Raw genomic sequence first — 18,644 nt, 5'->3', positions numbered from 1 at the left:
GAGAGCTTCACCTCGTGATCATCGACTGAGATAGAGAGGGAGAGACCGAGCTGCACTCTGCAATCCGAGAGGGAGAAAAGAGAGGAAGTCGCACGAGCTGCAACTCTTCCAAATTTCTGTCTGCAAGCCAGAGTGGAACTAGGAAGAAGCCGTGAGCAAGCTCCATCCCTTTCCGCATCAACAACCAGCTGCAACCCAGCTTCACCCTCCATCAGTCGCAACCAGAAAACTAGAACCAAACCTGTGCGTGAGCCGAGAGAAAATTTTGTAGCTTTCTTATACGCGAGCTGAGCTATTCTGAGGTAATTTTCTGGACTATTTTGGGTTGAGCAGAGGTAGATTGAGTCATTTAGGGGCATGCATGTTTTGGTGGTGCAGTCGGAAGAGGAAATCAAAGTTTCAGAAAATCTGTTTTGTTTAAATGTCTCTGCCGAGAGTTGATTTGGTAATGTAATTTTAATTTTGATTTAATGAAGTAATCTGAGCACAAAATGTAACTAGCTACGTGATAATTTGATGTTTAAGTTACCAGAAATTGGTTTGGAAGAAAAATGGTACTGCCGTGAGCTTGAGCTGGGATTTTGTAGCTTTAATTCGTTAATTGTGGGATGATCAGAGTTTGTATTTGTGTTTAATCACCTGAAAACAAAATGATAAAGTCATGCATGAAATTAATTAGCCTGGATTACGCTGGAAAATAAAAATGAAACAGAATTCTTCACATGCAAGCTCATCCGAGAGTAGTTGCACAAAATTCTGGAGTTATGAACGTTTATTGCTGTTGCCGAACTGATTTCCAGTCTGGAAATGTTAGCTAACTAACTCAGCAATCGTGCATGTAAGACTTAAGTGCAAAATACAAGATTTTAGCTGAAAAAAATTGGATGATGAACCAAGGAGCTTAGGAAAATTCTGTTTTTATGAATTGTTGCAGCAGAGAGCTTGTCCTGTACTTTACAGCTTCATTTGATTCAATTCTGTTGTTTTGAGTTTGTAACCATGGTTAACTAGTTAATAACATGATAATTGAGCTTCGCACGTAGCTAATTAATGGGTCTAAATCAGAAAAATAAAGTGAACTAGAAATCTGCTACACGTATGTTCGACTGAGGTCAAGCTAAACAGAATTTCTGGATTTGTTCTAGATGAGTATAATTGTTGTTTGAGTCTGGTTTTGATATGGAAATCTTCACTAGCTAGCTACGTGTTTGCATAGAGTACCTAAAACTCTGTTTTAACCAAAGGAAATCTTGTTTTAGAACCATTGTTATTGCTGGAAATTTTGAGAAAAAGGAGTTTTTCACAAGTGAAAAATGAGATTTCAGATTCTCGGATTTTACTGACCAGTCTCAGTAAAATGCTTATATCTTGGTGTAGGAAAATCCGATTAAGGTGCCGTCAGTGGCATTTGAAACTAGATTCATGGGCCTTTGTTCTGTAGAAATTTCATATTTTTCCTCCATATGTACTGCTGTCCGTGACTCCTCAAAGTAGACTGTCCTGTTTCTTTATGAAACTGAATTTTTGACTTGGATCGAACATTTAGCTTATTTGTGGTTTGAATTCTTGATTGAATTGTGGTTGGAAGTGATTGATGTTGTCAAGGGCTAATGATTGATGAAGCCCTTGGCCATTTGAATGGTTTTATAAATATTAAAGAGTGATGAACTTTGATTGCTGGAATTTCTTGAAGGCCTTACCTTCATTTTTGTTTTAGTTAAGATGTGATATGAGCTTGCCAAAACCAAGTGCTAATGATTGACGAAGCTTTGGTTATTCATTTTATTCTTGATCAGAATTGAATCTGTCGAAACCTAGGGCTAATGATTGACGAAGCCCTAGTGAGATTTCTATTTGAAATGTGAGTTGGTTATATTGACAAATCTGAAATATTATGTGCTTGTAAATCGAAATCGTAAGGAATCCGTTTTGGTCTTGTGCACTTGAGGAAGTTTTAAGCAAGCTATTTAAATATATCTTCACCCTAGTATGGTTCGATAAAACTTAGCACTGTATGTTAAAATTAGAAATTTCGTGTAGGGATTTTCTAAACCTTGCCAACTCGATATCTCTCCTTTAAGCGTAAACTAGCCTTATTACTTTTAGAAAATGATTTCACTAGCTTTAAAACCCTAAGTCTTGATCTATTTCCTTTTCTTTCCTTAAAATTGTCCCTGGCTAATTGTCTAGAGGAAAATTTCCAAAATACAAGATTTTAGTGGCTTTAACTAAAAATAGCTGAAAACTTCCTCGGCAAGAAAACTTATTCTAAATAAAATAGTACTAGCCGCACTCGTATGGAGAAAAATATTTTTAAGGAAAGCCATATAAAACATTTCCTACTTTTACTAAATTTCAATCCTAAGTGGATGGTCGAATTGTTTCAAGAAAATAATACTAGTTACCCTTTTCTAAGGAAAAATATCTCAAGGAAAACTATAAGAAACATTTCTACTACTTTTATCAAGCTTCAACCTAAGTAGATTCTTGAATTTACTATGGAAAAGTAAACTAGTAATATATTAGATAAACCTCGATGTGTATAAGCTTGAAAACTGAATAGAAACTTATAGTTTCAAAATTTGGTTTTCTAGGGTATAGCAAGGACGTGGAATTTTGAATCCCAGCTTGACCTTTGAACTTCACTCGTGGTGAGTGTCCCTGCTTGTTCTATGCCTACTTGATTAAAGTGCTTTCTTGATTTGATATGTGATAATTGGAAAAATGGGTTTCTGATCCATCGAAGTGGGCAGTGTGTACTTTATCGCACTAGCTCTTTCGAGTGGTGACTTGCTTGAAATATTTTCGTGAATATCCTGCTTGCACTATCTACATGCTGGACGCCACGTCGCTGGGTGAATCCCTCGACTAGTCTATAATAACCTCGTCCACGTCGCTGGGTGAATCCCTCGACTAGTCTATAATAACCTCATGCTGGACGCCACGTCGCTGGGTGAATCCCTCGACTGGTCTATACTAACCTCATGCTGGACGCAACGTCGTTGGGTGAATCCCTCGACTAGTCTATACTAACCTCATGCTGGAAGCCACGTCGCTGGGTGAATCCCTCGACTAGTCTATAATAACCTCATGCTGGACGCCACGTCGCTGGGTGAATCCCTCGACTAGTCTATACCTCATGCTGGACGCCACGTCGCTGGGTGAATCCCTCGACTAGTCTATACTAACCTCATGCTGGACGCAACGTCGTTGGGTGAATCCCTCGACTAGTCTATAAAAAAAAATAATAATAATAATAATGAATCTACATGGACTTTAGATAGTGAAAGTTGATGGAGGGTCAACTGCGGGTAATTTTGATCAAGCGCAAGGAAAATGGCTCCTGAGAGCCCATGTATCCTACCCCGTGCTGTTACACGCTTTCCTACTTGCTGAATTTAAGTTGAAATTACAATTTGCTAAGTAATTGATTTGATTGCATGTTTTGGGCACCATTGAGCTTTAGCTCACCCCACGTTCGTTTGTTTTCCTTACAGGTTGTGAAGTTTGAAAGAATTTGAGCCGCTTATATTTCCTATGAATGTAATTGAACAACTTGAATTTAAATTTCGGTTTGTATTGAATTCCAAGTTAAGCATTGTATCTTTCATTTTGGATTGTCACTTGAAGCTGGAAAAGTGTAACCCTAAGTCTGGTATCCGGCTTGTATGTACGTATTTGTGTAGTATGGCTTTAATCCTTGTAAGTAACGCACGAAGTGTTTAAGAGCCGTCGATTGGCTATCTTATAAATGTTGTTATCTTTGAAGTTAAATGAGGATTTAGTTTATTCTTCGGAAGGATTTGGGCTAGATTGCTTGTGTGAGTCCTGGCGAGAGCTAGGCAGACGGCCCGCCAACCCTCTGGTTCGCCTTAGGGGAAAGTGGGGTCGTCACAAAGTGCAAGTAACAAGTTCAAGTACATAACAAGTACAAGTAATAGATTCCAGTTTGTTCAGTACAGGCAAGAGAACGAGTGTGATAAAGTACACCCTCGTCTCATACAAGATAAACAGTCAGGAAAGACATTCAACTAGCAATTTGCAAGTACAGGAAACCAGTTTAGCAATAATTCAGGGGAGTGGTACACTCACCTGATCAAACAAGGATAATTTCAAAAGTTTCCTTCTCAAGTGTGGCTTTACTCGCCGGCACCTCCTAGAACAATCAAGGCAAACACTTAAGACTGGACTCCAAAACCTAATAAGTGGAATTCGCAAGTAAAACTCGATTACAAGTCAGGTGCCTATCCAAATGAACCATTAATGTAAAGCGAAGAGGTGACTTTGGAGTGAAAAGATAACGATTAGTCCTAAAGGCATGAACAACCTCAAAACCCTACCTACAATGACTGACTAACTCCAAATTTGAAGTAGAAAATGAAAGTAAGATCGATACTAGGAAAACAGGATTTTCCAGTTTCGCACAACCCTATATGAAAAATCATATCTCAAGTTTTGTAAGTCCAAAATTAGTAAAAGTTATACCGTTGGAAAATACATTCAAAGGGCTATAACTTTCCAGAGAACACCCTCATAAGATTCAGAACGCAAGTCAGTCAAATTCAAGCCTCAAGTTGCTGCTTTATCCAGTGAAAGACAGAACAGGTACAATATTTCAGTCAACTTTGAAAAATCACCATAAATGGTACAGACATAAACAGGGTCTGAAATTTACATGGTTTATAGCCCTATGAATCTAGTTTAAAACACAACAAACGGAACTCAATTCCGACATTCCTACATCAAGATATAGCAAATTTCCCAAGACTGTGCAGAAGCTCCGCGAAAATTTTGACAGCATTTCCCTTGTCTTTCTTTACTTTCCAACCAAACCTCAACACCCACAAACCACAAGCTATCAAACACCTTTAATTAGCGCCACAATAAGGCTCGAATACGAGTCATAAACCGAATCCACATATTACTAGAGTAAAATCATATGGAACGTATAAGTGCAAAATCAAACTAGGACATATGCGGAAACGAAGTTTGGGTTGGAAAACAAAAGGCAGGTTTGCTGTTGCTTAGCGGAATTAACGCAACTGAAGCTATCCTTGTCGGATTGAGGTGTAATTTACACCGTTTCGAAGCTAAGGAAAAGGGATACAATGTTGAAGAAGGCCACTCAGTCCAGTTCTTACCCTAACTAGATCAAATTCACCAAAACAACCCCAGATTTTTCAGTTCGCAGCTTACTGTGAAATTCAACGAGCAGTCCTGATTCATTCAATCATATCTCAGCACACACAACTCCAAATCAGGTAATTCCAAAGCCATTTGAAAGCTAAGATACGAGGATATAATTCTTAAGAAGACACCAACAACCAATTAGGTAATATTCCTAGTCAAGCTAACCAATTACCAAAGCTGATTATTAGTTTCGGACAGAAACAGGGCAGCAGGGGTAGTTTAGTCTTTTCATAAGCTACGTTGCTCCGATTGGGCTAAAATTTTTTAGGTAACTATAAAACATCATTCTCTACAACTTTCATGTTTTAACCTCAAACTAATTCGGCCTCTAACCTGCTCAAATAAATTTGGACAGAACAGGCCTGTTTGAAACCCTAACCTGTAATTTTTGCTTCAAACCAGAAATTTTCCACTAATCATCACAATTATCATACCAAAGCTTCATTCCAACCCATACTAGACCATCATACATGGACAAACAACATTAAACATATAAAAATAGAAAAATTAAGCATAAAATCAAAAATTCATCAAACACCACCAAAAGTCATGAAAACCTCCACAAAATCACCTAACTAACCTTCACAAGTCATGAATTCATCATTATCAAAGCCAAAGATGGAATTTATTGACTACTCACCTTGAAATCTCAAGAAATGAAGCAATTTTACACCACTATCTTTCAAACCACTTCACCTATTACTTCACTACCACCTAGCTAAGGGTTTTTATGGAGTGATTTGAGGTTTTATCGGTTAAGTTGTGAGATTGAGCAAGATTGAGTAGAAGAAATTTGATAGCTTTTCTTTCTTTTGCTCTCCAAGAAGCTTGGCCAAGAGAGGAAACAAATAAGAGGATTTTTGGCCAATTTTTGGTATTTATTTGGTAAAGGTGGTAAGATGGTCTTATGGTCAACTTCCAAGTCCAATAGCAAAGTGACATTTGTCCCTCTCTTTAATGCTAGGTTATCCTTTTGTCTCTCCACTCTCATCCATATAACAACCTCTAATTATCTCTTAGCACCTAGTAAATTAATTCCAGTATCCCAAACTTAACCTAATTGGCCGAATTTTACCGAACTTTTCGCACTAGCGGGTCCCACGTCCGGTATACATTCTTAATTTCTCAAAACCTAACCGATACTAGAAAAATAATCTAAAACATATATTTACTCATAAAACGAGTTAGAAAATTTCCTAATAAAGAAATTACAGAAAAACGTGCGATTAAATAAAATAAAACCCTAGAAAATACAAAAATTTACGGGTTCTCACACAATGAGCATTAGCTCACCCCAAGTTGTTTTCCTTAACAGGTTTTGGAAGTGGAAGTTGGGGACTCTAGACTAACGACTTTTGGTTGAAACTAGTAAATCTTTTGTATGATATTGGAAACTTTTGAAGTGTAAATTTTGTTATACTTGGGTATTTTGAATTATAATTGTAAATGGTAGCCTTGGGAGTTTTGGCCTTGTATATTCGAAGTATTTCTTAATTCTAAGTCAATGGTTGACTTGTGGTTCTCTATTAAGCTAGAATGAGTGCATGAGTCCTGACGAGAGTTGGACAGGCGCCCCGCTGATACCCTGGGATACGCCCTAGGGAGAGGTGGGGGCGTCACAATGGGTAATGTTAATAAGGTAAACTAATAACAATGTTATAGTTTATATGGGTAAAGTGATAAATGATCTTTTCACCTGAATTACCAAACTCCTTTGTATTTGGCCGTTAATCTTTCGGATAAATTGACTAAAAAAATTAACATTTAGGAAAATGCTAATAGTAGAACAAGAAGTTGCAAGGCTAAAATGATAATAACCCTATTAATTCCATTAGAACAAAAATTTGCAGCTACAAAAGATCCAATACATTAAACTAAAATAGATAAAAATAGACTTCATCTGTTTCACTTGCGTGCTTAAGATTTAATACAATGAAAATGAATGGAGTCTAAAGAAGAACATAAGTTAGACTATATCACCAACAGGTAAACCTTCATACTGTATCACTTTCATAATGGAAATCTCATTTATCCATTTAAAAGGTTTTGCTTCTTTCACAGCAGCATTTAGAACCAATCTTGAAGAAAGAAAATGTGCAGTTTCCGAATTAGTCCTTCGGCTATATCCCTTTTGGTGGGCAATGCTTGAATCCATGCCCTTTTCAAGCTTTGCAACATACTGAATTAAGACCTCTTATTCACCATTTCATTAGCTTGAGAATACAGTTTAACAGTATTGCATTGTAATGCCTTAACAAAATGTTTACCTTGTTAACATATAGTCTTTTTGTCCTATCTGACGATTGAAGATACGCAGGAACAATCTTGACGCAATGCTCGCTTCATGTTTTTAAAGCCGGACCTTTAAGTGAACCGCATGAACTTCTGGTTCATGGTTCAAACCGGTTTAACCGACTCAATTCGGATCAAAGGTTTTTCTTTTTTTTTTCTTTTAGTTGTCAAGTAACTTATATGACTGTGAAATTCTAAAATGAAAAACTAAGGTTGCATTTGGGTTGGTCATTTTTTGAAAAATAAAGATTTTCATATACTACAGCAATATACAAACAAAAATAACCATAAAAATACTACAACAACCTCAAAACACCAAAAACACAAAAAAAAAAAAAAAAAAAAAAACCTCAAAAACACCAAAAACAACCTAAAAAACAACCTCATCTACAATAAAAATTTTTCATCTACATTGTTACAGTAAAATATTTCAAAAACACCCTAAAAAACAATTAATTCAAATGGAGCCTTCGAAACGGTTTTATTCTGGTTTAGACCAATTCAACTAATTCTTGACTGAATTTGACTAATTCAAAAAACTTTTCGAATTGACTAGTGAACCAAACTAGTGCTATAACCAATCAAACCAACCACTCCGGTCTGATATTCAAAACACTGCTCTTAAATGCGAAAAAGTTAGCAAGAGGGAGAAAGTTTTATGATGTCTCTCTTATTAAGGTATCCTCCAGCACAACTAAAACCGAGAAAGGAATACCGTAGCAGAATTGGTATGAAAATGTGAGTGTGTAACTTAAAAGCTTAAATGAAACTGATAGTATACAAAGATTGCATATAATTTTTGGGGTATGATACGCTACGGTGCTTACTTAATATCCTGCCCCTTTCTTTCAAAATCTTGTGTAACCGGGCAGCCTCCTTTACCTTCCACATCATTCTGCCACAGTCTGGATGATGAAAAAAACTGAATATCTGCGGCATTGTTGCTACTGACATAGGCAACTCTAAAAATGTCATACTTGATATCAAGAGAATGGCCCTCAAGATATGGCAAAATTGTCTCTCGATAGTCAGTGTTCAAGATGTATGAGTAGCAATGATGAAGAGATTTCCACACAAAAAGACCGACGACTCGAGACATGGTTTGGGATTTCAAGCAGACTCCGGCTGTTGCACCCTCCATCTTCAGGAAACGCGTCCTGAATATGGCTAAACACGCGTAAGAGAAGTAGTTCTTGTTCATATCATCAGTAGACAGAGTAGTTGAATTCAGGGAAACTATGTCTCCTGTAAAAATTTTTGCAGCTTGGCAGCCCTCTCTTGATTCTCCAGCATATGCCTCAAAGAAGCTTTGATCAATTAAGATGGCCATACTCGATACATTTGTCAGCATCGAGCTCTGAAATCAAACATGGAAGGAGTCAGAATAAAAACCATAAATTTATGCAATCTACTGACTGTCATCTTTTGCAAATGTCTATTTTAATTCTTCGCATGTCAGAAGAGATTTTGTGACCCAAAAAGCCAGATTACCAAACCAGTTTTTTGTTCCAATGGCGTAAAACTTTTTCTTTTTCTTTTTTTATGATAAGATTACGAGTGTCACGGGAAGACTTGGTCGGGGTTTTGTGTCCAACCGTGTCACAAGGAATCTCAAAAATTGGGAGTAATGTAATCAACAAATTTACCCGCATATAAGCAAAATATTTGAACTTAGTTGGATTACTGACGGCAAGGTTTCATTAACTATGCTATAATATCAAATCAATTCAACTGTTTTTTTTTTAAGCAACACCCATAGATTATCAATGTGGAATTTAAAAGCCAATGTAAAGAACTTATTTCGATTGTCGTATTTTGAAGATTTTTTTCTGGAAATACACCTTGAACACATTTCACGATTACATTTTTTTTCACTTTTCAACCATTTTTTCATCTTATATAAATCATATCCCAACAGGTCATCATTTTTCTTAAAATAATCCCAAAGTGTAAAAGCTCACAAAACTAACAATCGTGATGGACATTTTAGGATAGTTTATTTCAGCGCAAACGGACCATGTAATGCAAAAGGTTTGTGGAATTCAAAGGCTCCCTAAATTGGTCTTGGGCCAACATCACATATTTTAGTGATTGTTTCCTAAACAACTTTGATTGCTGAAACTGAAAAAAGGGAAAAGAAAATGTTGAAGTGGCAGTATAAGCTGACTTGGTCGATTCTACAAGTGAAAGTCAAAAATGTAATGCTGCGCTACGTCCAGAATAAGGTATTGTCCAAGAAATACATTGAAAAAGACATCAAAGTAAAATGCTTTAGAAGTTCAATTTGTAAATCAAACAAGGGTCTTTGATTTATCCACATTTTTATGCTCAGAGACAATCTAATGAATTTTCTTTTTGCTTTGTATTCTCAATCCAATGAAATTAGTTCTGAGTTAAGATTATGTCCGATCTAAGAAGCAGAAAGTCCGATGAAATTATAACAAATTTAGGTGACAATAGGATTGAAAACTGAATCAAACTACTCGATATTCGAATTCAACTCAATTGAATCAGTAAGAACTCATTCAAGTTTGGTTCGTCTGCTAATTAAACCAAACTTGAACAGTAATTTGTACTTGAGAATTTTTCAAGTGTGACTCAACTATTAGCATATAAGTGTAATTTACATGTAAAAATTTCAAACTACTTAAACTTGTACTCGAATTTGGCTCGATAAATACTTGTTTGAGTTCGACTCGAGAAGTAAATAATTCAAATTTGAATCAAAATTTTAAATTTGGCAAAATAATCAAACAAATTTGACCACTAAGAAGATTCAACTTGTTTAAACTCCTTATATCCCTAGGTGATAAGAAGTAGAATCACACACATTGATGATTGACGGAGACAATCCGGAGTTCAACACAACTGTATCTCATGTGTGTGGCAATTAATGAGCCGTATGCAGGATCAATGAATTCAATTTGCAAAGGTTCAGATTCATGTCATGACAAGTCTTATCTGAATGAAATGAAGTAAATCTTATCTTGTGAAGGGGGAAAGAATTTTTCATTGTCTTGAATACGTCAACAAAACGCAAATCTGTATTTTACTACGAATATTCTACACATATTCAGAACAAAGAATATTTCAAAATGTTGTTTAACTATTTTCTAATCCAACTTACAAAAGCAGCACTAAGCGAATCCTTGTTTTCGTCTGATCTCTTCATCCATGCTCCATACCAAATGATCTGCAAAGAAAAGCCAGAGTACAACATTAAATGATTAACAAGCAAAGTTTACAAAACTGAATTCTTGTCAGAAACTTTTTAAGGGATTTTATTCAATATTTAAGAATCAATTGTCTCAGTTTGTTTTGCTGCTTTGGAAATTCTTTTTCCCAAAGATACTTTTAGTGCAGTCTCCAATCAAAAAAAAAAAAGTGCAATCCTAAGGAAAAAAAATGTTCCCTCTCATCTAAAAATCGGCTACTGATTACAGTTGTTCCTTTCATCTTTTCACTCTTCTTCCTGATCCCTTGTCAACAACAAAATTCAAAAAAAAGAAAAACATAGAGAAAGTGATTGTAATCAAGAAAATTCAAAGCAAAAGAACAAGAAATCAATTCCTCTTCCCACTGTTTATCCCACCCTTTAGCTAGTTTCCCTTCTAGCAAAAAAGAAACAAGAAAAAGATTACGAATACTGTAAGTTCTTACCATATTTCCATGAATACTTCTCAATATAGCACTATGAAGACAACCAAGCCCCTCCGTGCACAAGGAAAAATGCTTCAGACCTTCCACAACATCATCAACTTCTACTACTGTTGGCCTGAATACTAGAAGGCTTATCTCCATGTTTGTGGTATTAAAAGGCACAAAGCATGCCATGTTACCTATTTTTTCCTTGTAAGTTTCTTGTTGCTTTCACTTTGCTCACTTTATCTGTGGTTTCAAATGAAGAGAAATCAGAAAAAGGGTATGCGAGTTACCAGTGAATGATGGAATAATATCTCATCATAAAACTGTTTGTCACTTTGAACTTTTGGAATTCAAAGACGGAATTGTAGCCAGTCAATTAGTCAGACTGAGACATGGGCAATATGGCTGGTCATGTTTGGCTTCTTCAGCATCTAATTAATTAAATTGAAGAAAGATTTTGGAAGACTTAAGACCGACGTTGTATTAGTCTTTCACTTTACTTTGACTATGACAATTGCAGAGAAGGTTAAAGTTGAGGTGCTAGGAAAAAAAGGGAATTATGACAGCTTTTCATTCTTCCCCTTTCTTTTGGGGTACGCAATTGCTTTTCATTTTTCCCCCTTCCTTTTGGGGTACGCAATTTGAATTAGCACAATTTTCCATTTCATTTGCCAAGTATTTTTAAATCCATAGTAGGATCCTGTTTCATGAACCCTAAGCTAAGAACATGTCAAGTTCGTAGGCAGAAAAGCTGCTACTTCTTGAAGTATCACAATTGGTCTTAACGATGGTGTCAAAATTCAATGTTTTGAATTGTAATTGATTTTTTAGATACATATTAATTAATTAATGTGTGTTGAAATATGTTTATTGGTTTATCAAGTTGGCTGAAATATGGGCAGACTAAAGCGGCTTTGACTTTTTTTTTTAATGAATTTCATGTAATTTTGTTTTTCGTCTATAACAATATATAGCACTCTCTTAGCAAATAATATCTGAAAATAGAAAATAAGGAAAGGATTTCTTTTTCGGGGACCATCATATTTTGCATTGAGCTAAATTTGCATCATATACCAGAGAACTAGTCGACGCTCTCCTTAGCCAGCATCTCCATTGATGATTGATAGCACCTTTTAAAACATAAAAGACTTTTGCATTGTAAGACCGTTAGCAATCTAACTCAGTCCCAGAGTGTCTAGCAAATGTGGCTGGTTCTATATAGCAATCTATATTGTACGATCCTTTAAATTTACCATGGGCTCCTTAGGCTAGATAGTTTGCATGTACTTTTCATTGGCTTTGCAAGCTTAACATACTACAGATAAGGCTACAACATCTTTAAAGGGCTTGCCAATGCCTTTGTGGGTTAAGGGGCCTGAGGTGGGATTACAGAATGTATTCCTTAGATTGTATAAATGTGGAATATAACATCGCTCGATTAATGTTGATCAAAATTCACAAAATGATATGTAAAATAAGATTATTTCTGAATCGTTTACAATAATATCGTAATATCTTTGTAATATAATGTATGTCAAATAAAAAATTAATCAAAAAAATAAAAAATTCTCCATAGAGGTTAAGTAATATAATATAGAGAAAAGGTAATATTTATCAAAACTCATAAAAGGATTTATGAGATAATCGTATGTTTAGAACATTTACAATAACGTTGTAGTATTTTTTATAATATTATGTATGTTGGATATGAAAATAACTAAAAAATAAAAATGATAATTCGAGGACGTGTTTTTCATACAACAAAAAAAATAATTTTCAATAAATCAGTTACACTATTGCTATTTTACAATTATTGTTCAAATGTCCACAATTATTGCGCTTGTGTTCCTACATTCGTTTTTCGGTACACAAAATTCTTCATGGAGGGGAAGTAATATAATGTAGAGAGGAAGTAATATTAATTGAAAGGGTCTGTCTAAGGGGTGCCCATAAGACATTCGTTAGTTCAGATGTCATATTTTTGAAAATGCAAGATTAATTAGGAAAAGTAAATAAATACAAGAAAGGGTACGTAAGATTAAATAGGAAAAGTATATAAATGCAAGGAAGGGTAATAATTGTTAGTATATGCATACACATGGTATATTAGGTGAATATTATGTGTGTTAACGAGAGTACCCTATGGACAATCACTGGCGATACTGCCAGAGCAATAATCTTATTGCTAGAGTAATATTTATCCAAATGCCAACATTATTCTCAATTATTTAACACCATATATTCTAATTGATTTTGTTGGGTTCATTATCCGCCAATTACTCTTTTCTTCTTTCTCTAATTAATTGAATAGCTTGCCTACTTCTTCTATCTCTTTAATTCATTTATCTATTATTTCCATAACTCATTGATTTGGTTTTGAGATTTTACCATTTTTTCTTATATTGTAATTCTTTTACTTTAAAGCACTCTTTTTTATTTTTAATATATATATATATATATAGAATTAAGTTGATTATGTTGCTAGATTGGATTTTTTTAAACGGATCTTGCTTGTACGTCCATTTTCTAGAGATGTTACTATTGCTGATGAACTTGTCAGAATAGGATGTAATTGTTACTACTCTTTTCTAGGGATAATTTTTTTTATTCTAGTACATATAGTGATTTTCTTTTTTTGCAACCAGTACATTACTATAAATTTTCATCAATTTGCCTGTAACTCCTCTATGTTCCAGGTGTTTCTTATTATAAGTGCTTTACCTAATCTTGAATGGCTTCATCAGTTTTAGCTGAACCTCAAATCTTTACAGTGCAATGGCTACTTTAGTGGACAAGTTTATATTCATTAGCAAGAGAAGAAAGCGGTTATTAGGACACATCTAATCTTCCATACTAGAGTTGTGAGGACCCGAAAAATTTTCTTATTTTTATTTTATTTTACTGGTTTATTTAATTATTTATTCACCCATTTACCCCAAATAATTTATTTCACCCGTTTTAAGTCCATTTGTATGCAAATATGCCCCTTTTATAATTTTAAAATGTTTCATTAGCAAATTTAATTTTTCTACTGCTTGTTTAGCTGAAATAACGAGTACACATTTTTCGAGGCTATATTCGATTCGAGAGTGCAATAATCTTGGAGAATTAAGAATGATCAATAGTAGACTAAGAAAAGTTAATTGAGGGATTAGATGTGCATGAGTTCAAATTAAGCTTTTACCGCGCGCGCCTCAATAGTTTCCCGAAAGTCGCGCCGGTATGACTAATTGGAGATTTGAGAATTTAATACTAGACTCATAAGTAAGAGAATTAGTGCATGAGTGTATCAAACCCGAGAGAAATTGGTGGTACGAAACACTAGCGCGAGCACTATTCTCAGTTGACTTTTGTTAGAATTTTGGCCACAAAACCCTCAAGCTTCCAAAGGAAGCTTCACAACACACCAACTTGTCTTTTCTCCCTCTTAGTGCCGGCCAAACCAGGCAAGGAAGAAGAAGAGAAAGCTCTTCATCATTCTTACTCCATTCTTGCACAATTTCACTCCAAAATCTTCACTCAACTTCCATATCACTTAGAGATTAGCTTAAGCTTGGTGGAAGACTTCATCTTGGCGGTTTTCTTGGAGTTTTTGTGATCAAAATTCCTGGTTCTTCAAGGGTTCAAGAGTTATACACCTCAACTCATCCAATCTTTCATTTCTTGGCTTTAAAGAGTTTCATTCTTGGCTTTGAAGCTTGCAGCTTCCTTGTTGTTGTTGTTATTTGGATTGGATTGGTTGAAGTGGGCTCTATGAACTCCCACCTTGGTTAAATGAGAGCTGCCATGATGTTTATGTGTGTGTTAGTGTGTTTGTGATGAGTTTTACTAGAAGAAACTAGAAGAGCAAAAAGAAAGAGAGAAAACCGTGAAAGGAAGTAAGCTGGCCGAATCTGTCCTGCTTGTGAGACCCCGTAAATTTTCTCATTTTCTAGGTTTTATTCTATTTAATTGCATGCTTTTCCGCATTTTCTTTATTAGGAAAATTTTCTAGAAAATTTTTATGAGTAAATATAGTTTTTAGATGATTTTCCTAATATCGGTTAGTTTTTGAGAAATTAAGAGCGTATACCGGACGTGGGACCCGCTAGTGCGAAAAGTTCGGTAAAATTCGGCCAATTAGGTTAAGTGTTGGATACCGGGTTTATTTTAGCAGGTGTTAAGAGATAACTAGAGGCTATTAAATGAGTTGGTGTGAGAGGGACAAAAGGATAGCCATGCATTAAATGGAGTGACAAGTGTCACTTGGAGATTCAATCTTGGATTTTGACCACTATTCACCATTTTACCAAATAAACCAAAAATTGACCAAAAATCACCTTCATTTCAAGCTCCTTGTGGCCGGCCCTCTTAAGGAAGAAAAGAAAAGAAAAGCTCTCAAATTTCTTGCTCCAATCTTGCTCAATCCAACAAACCGACCGTTTAATCTTGAATTTTCTCCATAAAAACCCTTAGTTTAGTGATTGTGAGGTGATTAGTGAAGTGGTTTGGAAGGCTAAGGTGCTAAGTGGTCTCCTTTCTTGAGTTGATAAGGTGAGTAGCTAAGGAACTCCTCTTTTATTCTTGATGATGTTTAATTAGTGGCTTGTGGTAGTCTAAGAGGTGATTTTGTGGGCTATTTCATGATTTTGGTTGAGATTGGTGAAATTTTCAATTTATTCATGATTTTTCTGTTTTTATATGTTTAATATTGATTGGCCATGGATGATGGTTGGGAATGATCTAGAATGAAACTATGGTGCATAAATTGTGGCTATTTGCGGAAAATTTCCGCTTTGAAAGGAAATTTCGGAGTTAGGGTTTCAATTAACTCCATTCTGCCCGGTACTGTTTTCCCTAGTTAGAGGCTGAATTATCCTTGGGTTAAAACATGAAAGTTGTAGAGAATGATGTTTTAGAGTTTCCTACAAAATTTCAGCCCAATCAGAGCAATGTAGCCTGTGAAAAGACTGAAATACCCCTGCTGCCCTGTTTCTGTCCGAAACTGATAATCCGCTTCTGTAATTGGTTAGTTTGACCTGGAATACTATGGATTTGGTTGTCGATATCTTTCTTAAGAAATATAGCCTGGTATCTTAGCTTTCGGATGGCTTTGGAATCACTTGAATTGGACTTTGGTAGCCTGAATTATGGTTATATAACCAGAATGCGGTTCGCTAACCTGTTTATGCGGTTCTGGTTTGGTACATTGAAATTTTGACTTAGTTGCACTACAAACTGGACTAAGTGGCCTTCTTCAACATTGTAGCCCTTTATTTTAGCTTTGAAACGGTGCATATTTCACCTCTATCCGATAATCGTAGTGCCGGTTGTGTCCAATACGCTAAACGACGTCAAAACTGTTTTTGGGTTTTAGGGCTTAACGTTCATTTCCGGACTTTCCCTAGCTTACTTTGGTACTTATACGTTCTAATGGAGCCTTATTTTTGGTAGTATGTGGATTTGGTTTATGACTCGTATTCGAGTCTCATTGTGCTTGTTTGAATGTTTTAGGGCGTGACGGTGATTCAAGACGCTCTTTGGGCGGAAGTTTATGAAATTTCATTTGCTTGCTTGGTGAGTGTACTACTCACTTGCTTGTTACTATGTGGCTTTGTTACACTTGAACTTGATGCCTTGAATGCTTATTTGCACCGTTGAAACTGATTAAAGTGAGGGTGTACTTGATCACTCTCACCCTTTTGTCTTATATATGACTGTTTACTGTGGTACTTGAATGGTACATGAAATACTGGATTTGGTGTCGTTTGGACGAGTATCCAACGGCCATTACTGTTACTACTGAGCTCAACCCCATTGGTAGTCGATTGAATCGAGCCGGCGAGGGCTTGGTCGTGAAAATTGACGAGCCATGGGGACTGTTATATGGAATCTTGTAGTATGAGACTCTCGATTCCGGTATACTCGAGTATTACCAAATTTAAACTGTTTGGAGTTCGGGCCCGGTAGGGGTATGTTGGGTGGAAGGAATGGAAGTAAAGTGGAGTCTACGTTTGGTTACACTTTGTACATTGACGGAGGGTCAATGAGATACGATCAAGTATGGCGAGCGAGGAAAGGGCTCTTGAGAGCCGTCCGTATCCTTTTACCATTGTTATTGATATGTGACTTTATTTAGCTTTCTTCTTGAATGATTTGGGATTGATCGACTCCATGCATAATTGAACTTCCTTGCTTGAGTGAAAGTATCTCACTGGGCGTAAGCTCACTCCATTAAATTTTGTTTTCCTTACAGGGAACCACTTTTGGGGACTATGATGTTTTGAAGCATGAGTTGAGCCAGTTTTAATATATTTTGTAAAGCTCCTCGATAGTTGGAAAAAAAAACCCTAAATGTATTTTGATCTAATTATCTTCCTTTTGTTTTGTAAATTACAAACGTATGTGTATAACACTGTTTAACCCTGTTTATGTGTCCTATTTGGTTTGGAAATGTTTTTCCGCGTTATATGACATGGCACCCACTATTCACTGACGGTTTGATTTGCGTTTCGCTATTTTGCGATTTCGACTTGTTTGAGCGCGCTTTTATTTTCCCGGAACGTTTTAGATCGTGTTTGCCCGCACCGTTAGTCCTGGCGAGAGTTAGGCAGGCAGTCCGCTAACCTCTTTGGTTCGCCTTAGGGGAAGGTGGGGCTGTCACAGTGCTATTATCTTGTTCATATTTCAAAATTTTGATACTTAAATGACTACGAAACTGACGTATATATGTGGTATATTATGTGTACAAAGTGTTGTCTAAAAATCATTTGATTTAGTTGAGCAAAACTTGAATTTTCGAAATTGAAAGAAACCTGGAAATGAGTTCAGACTGTCCGAACAGTGCCCCTTTAATCGAACATATCTCTTTGTTCAGATGTTGAAATCGAGTGTCGTTTGTGGCATTTGAAACTAGACATCCATAGCTTTCTAACGGTATAAAAATTACTTGCTAATTCGATCTGAGTGAACTGCAGTGAATTGATAAATTCGGCTATTCTGTTCTGTTCTGTCTGCCTGTTCCATTCAAATGGACATGAGAGGCTACAACTTGTGGCTTGAATTCGAACTACCTGTGAACTGATTTTGGAAATGTTTTCTTCTGATGAAATGAAGTATTTTGAACCTAGTTTTCAACGCCACCAATCATTCTTTATTTGAGTTTGTATAGAGTGAGATATGGCCTGATTTTTAAATTGCAGCAAAACTGGAAACTGGGAAGTTTCTTCCCTCTTGCTGGCCGAATGGCCAAACTTGTTTTGGAATGTTTTGTTTCAAAAACTTTGATGTCAATTACCTCTAAATTTCTCATTGGATGTTTATGGAACCTTAGTTTCAACATTTGAGCTAATTGAGATTGATTGTGTGGGACAAAACGTTTGAAAAGGAAAGAGAACCACAGACGAACCACAGACGGCAGATTTGCTTTGAAATTTTCCCGAACTTTGACTATTTTATTAACTGTCTTTCCATGTGATTTTTTGTGTGAAATTTGGTAGAGATATAGGTCATATATGTAAGATTTAGTGTACCAAATT

The 18,644-nt window shown here is 35.9% G+C and overlaps 1 protein-coding gene across 1 annotated transcript; it reads right to left on the bottom strand.

Moving 5' to 3' along the window:
• Nucleotides 1–8,118: 8,118 nt before the first annotated feature.
• On the bottom strand, nucleotides 8,119–11,481 carry LOC113783477. The gene is made up of 3 exons (XM_027329627.1): nucleotides 11,143–11,481; nucleotides 10,610–10,675; nucleotides 8,119–8,839 (listed from the first exon to the last, which is right to left on the bottom strand). Exons 1-3 carry the CDS (start codon nucleotides 11,314–11,316, stop codon nucleotides 8,306–8,308), a joined length of 774 nt encoding a protein of 257 aa, XP_027185428.1. The 5' UTR covers nucleotides 11,317–11,481; the 3' UTR covers nucleotides 8,119–8,305.
• Nucleotides 11,482–18,644: the final 7,163 nt, after the last annotated feature.

This window comes from Coffea eugenioides, chromosome 9, assembly GCF_003713205.1.
Source record: "Coffea eugenioides isolate CCC68of chromosome 9, Ceug_1.0, whole genome shotgun sequence".
Lineage (NCBI taxonomy): Eukaryota > Viridiplantae > Streptophyta > Magnoliopsida > Gentianales > Rubiaceae > Coffea > Coffea eugenioides.
The sequence above is the reverse complement of the archived record's forward strand: the minus strand, read 5'-3'. Positions and strand labels throughout refer to the sequence as shown.

Coding starts and splice junctions, on each gene's coding strand:
- LOC113783477 (XM_027329627.1), bottom strand. CDS start 11,316: ATGGCATGCTTTGTGCCTTTTAATACCACAAACATGGAGATAAGCCTT. Junction 10,676..11,142: donor GAAGTATTCATGGAAATATG/GTAAGAACTTAC, acceptor TTTTCTTTGCAG/ATCATTTGGTATGGAGCATG. Junction 8,840..10,609: donor ATTCGCTTAGTGCTGCTTTT/GTAAGTTGGATT, acceptor GTTTGATTTCAG/AGCTCGATGCTGACAAATGT.